The sequence below is a fragment of the Coffea arabica genome, chromosome 3c (assembly GCF_036785885.1).
Source record: "Coffea arabica cultivar ET-39 chromosome 3c, Coffea Arabica ET-39 HiFi, whole genome shotgun sequence".
NCBI classification, from domain to species: Eukaryota; Viridiplantae; Streptophyta; class Magnoliopsida; order Gentianales; family Rubiaceae; genus Coffea; species Coffea arabica.
Window position 1 is genome coordinate 27,483,449 of NC_092314.1, and position 7,432 is coordinate 27,490,880.

At 38.7% G+C, this 7,432-nt stretch overlaps 1 protein-coding gene across 1 annotated transcript; it reads right to left on the bottom strand.

Moving 5' to 3' along the window:
* Positions 1–360: 360 nt before the first annotated feature.
* LOC113733712 (uncharacterized) lies at positions 361–7,063 on the bottom strand. Its single transcript, XM_027259901.2, has 2 exons — positions 6,677–7,063; positions 361–1,652 (listed from the first exon to the last, which is right to left on the bottom strand). Exon 2 carries the CDS (start codon positions 1,650–1,652, stop codon positions 399–401), a length of 1,254 nt encoding a protein of 417 aa, XP_027115702.2. The 5' UTR covers positions 6,677–7,063; the 3' UTR covers positions 361–398.
* Positions 7,064–7,432: the final 369 nt, after the last annotated feature.

A 7,432-nucleotide genomic window follows, 5' to 3' on the forward strand; every position in this document is an offset into this window, starting at 1 on the left:
ATTTTTCATTTTTCCATTTTTCATCATTTTTCTTTTTTTCTTCCTTTTTCTTTTTCAAAATAAATTAACAAAAATAAACCAAAATGCCAAAAGATTGAATTTGAACGTATTTTTGTGACCAATTTTCCTTTTCCTTTTCCATTTTTTTCAAGAAAACTAAAGCCTATTTTTTGAATGTTTTTGTATTTTTCTTCTTTTCCCTCTTTTTTCAAGAAAACATTGAACTTAAAATCAAAACAAACAATTAAAGCATATTTTTAGTGCCTTTTCCATTTTCCAAATTTTATGTTAAAATTCTAAAAAAATGAAATAAAGCTAAAAATGAAATAAAAATGCTATATATAAAAAAAACTAGAAAAATATCCAAATGAAAATTATGGAATAAATAGATATAACTATCAATAAAATAAAAATGGCTCAAAATTTTGGTGTCTACACTCATCTTGAATTTCTTGCACAACGGATCCTCCTACCCAGTCTTCGTATTGTGAAGTCGTCAAACCCTTCTGCTTGAGCTCCGGGATGTATCTAAAACTCACGTCATCAGATAGCGTCACCCAGGCGTCAATAATCCGATCTTTCATAGAGATTTGATTTGGGCACATTCCCCAGTTAAAAATAATGGTGACTTCGCTCATGTCAAGCACGGGTGGTATTTCTTGGGTACGCCCTAATTGTCTGAGAAACCTTTTTGGGACGTAGGCGGTAATCCCTTGAGTACCCAGTAGGAGAATGAATTCGGATGCCTGAGTGCGAAGAATGGGTTTAGTACAATCGGTCCAATCCAACACCCATCTAATATTTTGATCGGTCACGTTCTTCAAGAAATCCACAAACTCAGATGCATTGCACGGCAGACTGTCTCTATTGATCCTCTTGTGATGTGTGGTTATCCAGTTGTATGCGAGCATTGGTAGACTCGATGAAATAGCCGGTCGTTTCATGAAATGCTCCATTCCCCATATATGTAAGATCAAATTTGAACCACAAAAGAACTTTTTCCCTTTCTGACAGGTAGTGCAGGCTATGAAGATGTCGGCCAAAATGGTAGGAATAATGGAACACGGCCTATCATTAATTCTGAGAAACAAGTCATACAGGATTCTAGTGAGTTTGAAGGCTATCTTTTTGTCTTTCCTAGGAAAAAAGTAGGTTCCCGTCATGACTAAACCGTATACCCAGACTCTCTTTCGATCCCACGTTTCCTTGGAAGTAAACGAGAAGTCCCCTCGATGCCTCTCAAAACCATCTCTTAGCGCAAATCGATCAAATAAGAACTTCGCCTCTATATTTTGGTCTGCCCCTTGTAGTACTGATTCCTTTAACCCAGTGAAACGGCAAAATTCAGCTTTGTTAGATACTAGCGGCAATACCACGGCAGTTCCTTGAATCGGGAAATTGAGAAATCCAGCGACTTCCTCAATTGTTATGGTCATCTCCCTTTTTCCAAATCTAAAAGCAGAACAAGTGGGGTCCCATAGATGTACCAAAGCTTCTACCGAATATCCATCGGACTTAATGTCCTTGAAATCCCCGATGTGTCCTAATCGATCGGCTATTTGGTTAACCTCATTGGGTGAGAGTAACGTGGGCCATCTTTGTACCTCCGGCGGCACTACTAACATCTGTTGCACTCGGCGAGGGCTTTCCATCTAGAAACCAAAACCGGAGTTAAATACCTTACCTACAGGTCCCATTTCTCTGGTTAACAGGAATTAAAACGTGCAAATCCCAAAATTGGGTTAAATACCCATGGGATTTAGGTTGGCTTGTCCCTAATGTGGGATTGCCTAAGTGGCATTCCCTTTCTAAGGCTTATGCATGATGCCATTCTTATCAAAGCAAGGAAAAATGCAATTTGAAATGAGACGTGACTTAAGGAGCCCTTTGTTTGCCAGGGTAAGCCTAAAAATGGTATGGCATTAACTTATGAACAAAATATACCACAAATTTTCAGACGTGCACTAGCCTATCTACAAGGGTAGGTCCTAAAAGGAGGTCATGCCAGACCTCTTATTTCCTAACGTTTGTGAATGCAAAAGATAAGAAACAAGGAAACGTTAGTTCAACACATAATCACATAACACGTTGGACAATTAGATGATACAAAAATCAACAAAGAAATAAGGAAAGAGGGTGGGATCCCTCCCCTCGTGCATGGTGTCCCTAATAGGGTAAGGTCGACTCTACCCTAGGCAATTCTAAAATGGATGCATGAGGTTGGGGTTCACTAATGCATCTAGACTCGACAAGCTCAGGTCCCCAAGCCTTCAGACTTGGAAACCAAGGGTCATCACTCCCAAGGTTCCTTGTCGGTGGCTCGAGCGATTCCCCAGACGTTGCTACGCACACGTCGTGTTACGGCTACCCGTCTGGGCGAATCTAAAAAAAATCCTCAACCTTCGACTAAAAACTAATAGGTCATCAACCTAAAGTTTAAAGCGGAAGATCAAGTGACCCCTCAGATCATGCTACGCACACGTCGTGATACGATCACATGTCCAAGTGGGTCGCCTAAAATCCTAATAGGGTGGAGTGGCGTGACAAGCCACTAAAAGAAAAATAAATGAGGGGTAAAAATAATTAAAGCGTATGCGCGTATGCTAGTGCTCGTTTGGAAGGGAGGGATCAAGAACCAACGCGAGGCTCTAAGGTGACACACCCCCCCAAATGCAATGCGAGCGCGAGGTAAGCAAGTAAACATACATCCAATCAACCAATCATACATTCGTGAGCGAGAGAGTAGTTGGATAAGCGTGAAATGCAAAAATCCTAAAAAATGAAAAAATGCAACCCTAAACCACCCAAATGTGATATATGAAAAGGTTAAAAGAAGAAAAAGGTTGATTAAATCAAATGTGCTCGGACTCTCGAATGTCCCCAGTGGAGTCGCCAACTGTCGTGCCCCATTTTTTTGAATAAATAAATAAATGGTTTAAAAATGTATTTTTTGATTCAATTTGTGATTGGAAAATGACTTGTGATTTAAAAGAAAAATGGGTCTAAATGGGGGTTTGAGAATGCGACGATTTGACCCAAAATTATAGTTTAAAAAGGGTTTTTGAAATAAAAATTGGAGTCGCCACTTGGTAATGAGTTTAGGTGTACCAAGTCACCAAAAAATGAATTTTTAAAGAAAAATAGGAAAAAATAGTAAGAAACCCCTTTTAAACGACTCCTAGTCCACGTAAACCAACGAAAAAGGTTCGGGAGTCACATTTGACGAAGGGGAAGGCAAGGATAGAAATCCAAGGCAACCCTTCGACCTAGCCAAAGCTAGTTGCGTGATTTAATCAAAGATTTTCTTGTTTTAACCAAAGAATTTATTACATTTGGATGCACTACATGAATGCAAACCCTAGACCTAGGGGTATTGGGGGAAATTTCTCTTCAAAGGTTGAGTGGTGCCAATCACATTAATTGTGAAGCCCAATAACGATCCTTTGAAGAAGTCACGAATAATGCGAGTGGGATGCAAATGAATGGAATGTATGCAATGTGAGGACATGAGTTTGAAAAAAGTAATAAAAAACAATAAATATGTAAATGAAAATGTGCACGTGAGTGGGCAAGGTACGGTATGTGAAATGATGATATGAAGTGAATGTGTGCAAGTGATGATAAAAGTGTTCGTGTGCAAGTGAAGAAACATAAAGGTGCACGTGTGCAAAAATGGGAGGAAAAATGAAAGTGTGATGAGGGTATAAAATGGTAGAGTGGATTTAAAAATGCATGAGCCTAGGGAATTCATGCATATTGGGTACGGGGAGACCTAAATCGTGACTCAATTTTCCCTTTGATTAGAAGGGAGAACTAGCGTGCTAAGGCTATTTTGAAGCCACACTCGCTCGTTTCCCTTATCGGAAGGGGACACCCAAGCAAATGAACCCTATAACTAGCATGAAATGCCAAAATCCTAAAATGAAGGGAAAAAGGGTTCGAGGAGCATGCCAAATGATAAACTAAGAAAAATGCATGACATGTAATGAACACGCAAATATATACTAACGAGGGGAAATCCCTAAGGGTCTAGCGTTGGACTAGCCCATTCTATGAATTCCGACTAGCGTTGGACTAGTGGAAACGTACATTCATCCATTCCATTCATCTACACTACAGAAAGCTAGTAGACATGCCAAACACTCATAAACACGTAGCACGTAACACTTAACATGCTCGACTAGATGCAAAACCTAATAAAGCAAGTAACACGTAACACATAGGCATGCAACCAAGCTAATGAACTTATTACATTCATTAACTAAAACAAAAGGGGAAGGGGAAAATGGACCAAATTGCTTGCCAAAGCCCTATCTATTACAAGCCAAGAGGTGTACACATACCCCATTAAAAGAATAACTTAATGAAAATGAAAGTAAATGACATAAATGAAAGGAATTAAGGAAAGGCTAGGAAAGCAAAGTAGGCATGCAATTCTCACTTAGCACGTTGGATCACATAGGAGAGACACAAAAAGGGATAAAAGAAATTATACCGCCCCCTTTGAACGATGTCCAAATGAAAGAAAAATGGCTTCAAAACAATAAAAAGGTCAAGATACCACTTTATTTGGGAAGATTAAAGAAAATAAACAAACACAAGCTCGCTTGATCATAAAGTTCACAAATTCATGTATTAAGTACCACCTAAACAAATGAAAGCAAACGAGCAGTCGAATTGCAAAGTTGAGGCTACCAAGGACTCAATTGCAAACACTAACCAAGCACTCGAGCCTAATCAAACACTTTTAGGAACTTCAAGGGTCCAGGGGCAAAGAAAAGGGCAAGTAATAGTTCAAATGCAAATATCTTAGGACTTAATTGCAAGAACATGGAATGTAATTGGGCCATAATGCATTGCTGCAAAAATCACAGGGACCCAATTGATTAGTTTTCTCAATTTTGTGGGTCATAATGGCATAAGGGGAACTTGAGGGGTTAAAATGTAAACTTTAGAACACATTGCATGCATGCTACGTAGAAAAACTGAAATCTTCTTTATTTCTGCAAATTCCTGCCGCAAACTTGGACAGCTTCAAAACATACATATTTCATACCAGAAAAAAAAACACAAAAACTCATTTGTTTGCCAACCCAAGCTCACATGAAATCTAAATTGCCAACCCAAGCATGATTGCCTATCACTATATGATCTAATGAAGAGTATCCCAAGCAAGAAAAACAAGGAAAGAAACAGAAAAAATTCCAAACCTTGCTCAAAACATCAAACCAGACCATCCAAATAAACATGCTAAAGCCTAGACCATAAAGCAACCAAAATACTAGACATTTGTACAAGAATCCTTAAGGCAACGTCCTGCAATTTACATGAATGATACACTTCTGCAACCAAAAATGAAGCATGCTTTCTTTTGTTTTCAAGTTTGCTGCAAGGTTTTCAACCGCAGCTTTTCTTTTCATTTCAATCATGCAAACAGATTCAACAAGAAACCAGAATTCTACCTATCCATCATCGACTAAACATGCTACTTCATAGCAGGATTGAATCAAAAAGATGGAGCTGATCATCAAGAATAGAATGAAGACCAAAACAGCAAAAGAAGAAAGAGTGCAGCAAGCTTTTTTCAATTTGCTTCCTAAGCTTTGAAGTCTCGGCAAGCAAGAATAGATTAGAAAATTTCTTAATCAATCTTCCAAGCTTTGAACTAACTAACAACTGCACAACTACCATAATCCAAGCAAACAAAGTCATATAAGGAAACTATGTTAATTCATAAAGGAGTTCATGCAAGGCAACAAAGAAACATTCTGCAATCAAAGCTTGCTGCAATTTTCCAGATTTGGTTCACTACTATGGCAGGAAATGCAATTCTCAACAGAGAGAATGTAACTTACAGCCGACATGTCCAAGATGCACTTAGCCAAAAATCCAAATGAAATCGTAAACTCCAAGATTCAAACCAGCGAAAAAAAACAACAAAAATTTGACCTATGTTGCTGCAACAAACCAAAGGACTTCAGCTTGTTGCAGCCAACTTCATGCAAATTACGAAAAAATAAACTTTCTGCACTCAAATCTGCTAGCAAACTCCAGAAATTTCTGTAATTTCCAGCCTTCAAACAGGCAAGAAAACAGACGTGAACATGAATTCAGATGGAAATGTAATTATACCCACTACTTCCGCAAGACTCCAGTCAACACAAATCATGCGATAAACGCATTCAGCAGGTAAAATCCATTTTCCAGCCACTATTTTCTTTTCATAATCTAACAATGGAATTCAGGACGTATGCAGCCCACAAAACTCAAGAAAACAGCCATCTTTTCGAAACAAAACAAGACTTTATATGACCTATCCTCAAACCCAGCCATAAATTATACATTTCCCATAATTTTCCAAACCAGATTGTCGAATGAAGTGCAAAAGGAAAGACCGAATTGACTCCAGATTTTAGAAACAAAAATGGTAAAAAAAAAAACAAGTGCCATCAACCCTGGCTATGTCCGACACAGAAAACATCAACAAGGAAACAACTTTGATTGATGAAATGGAAATGGATGCAAGAAAAACGATGAACTGCCTCCCAATACATCCAAACGTCAAACTTTACTTCAGTGATTCAACATCTAAATGCAAGTAAAAGCCTAAGATTTCTGGTTACACAGACCAGATTCCATATGAAAAGAATGAACGAAAACAAGGATTGAAGACTACCTGTTTCACCTTTGGATTTGCAGCTCGGGTTCGATGAAGAAATCCGTTGCAGATTCTGATGAAGTCGCTGCTTGGGTTTCTCTCGGTCTCCCTCCTGGTTGCGGCTTCCTCTTCCGGCTGCTCTTCCCCAGACTCTTAAAGCTTTCTCTTTTACTCTTTCTACCGTCCAAACCTTCAGCTTTCTGTTTCTTTCTCTCTACAAAACAGTCTTCCTCTCTGTTTGATTTCTTTACCCCGAAAGCTCTTCCTTTTCTATTCTTTTCTCTAGCTATCTCCCTCTTCGCTTTCACTCAGCCCGTCCCTTCTCTCTTGCTCTCACTCTCTCTTGCTCACTCCAGATTTTCCAGCCGTCCTCTTCTGAGACCTCTCCTTCGGTCGCTCAGTTTTTCTTTCCGCCGTTTTCTAAAACTCTCTCCTTGCGGCTGATGTTTTCTTCTTGCCTTTTATATGGAACTCAAGGCCACTAAACCCTCTCCCGAATGGTGAGGATGAAGGCTTACCCTTGCCTTCACATCCAGCCTTCCAAAGGGCATCCGTGGCTGTCCTTTGCACGCTGCAAAAAATTACAGCGTGCATGCCGCGACATATATATTTTTTTTAAATAACTAATTAATATAGATAACTAATTACCTAATAATAAATAATAAAAAATAAATGCAGAAATGCTAACAAAATGCTAATTTTCTTTCTTTCTTCCTTCTTTTCCCTTTTTCTTTTTGAAGTAATTTAACAAAATGGTAATAAAATTAAATGAAA

Bases quoted from the DNA above. Each gene is read 5' to 3' on its own strand.
- LOC113733712 (XM_027259901.2), bottom strand. From the start codon at position 1,652: ATGGAAAGCCCTCGCCGAGTGCAACAGATGTTAGTAGTGCCGCCGGAG.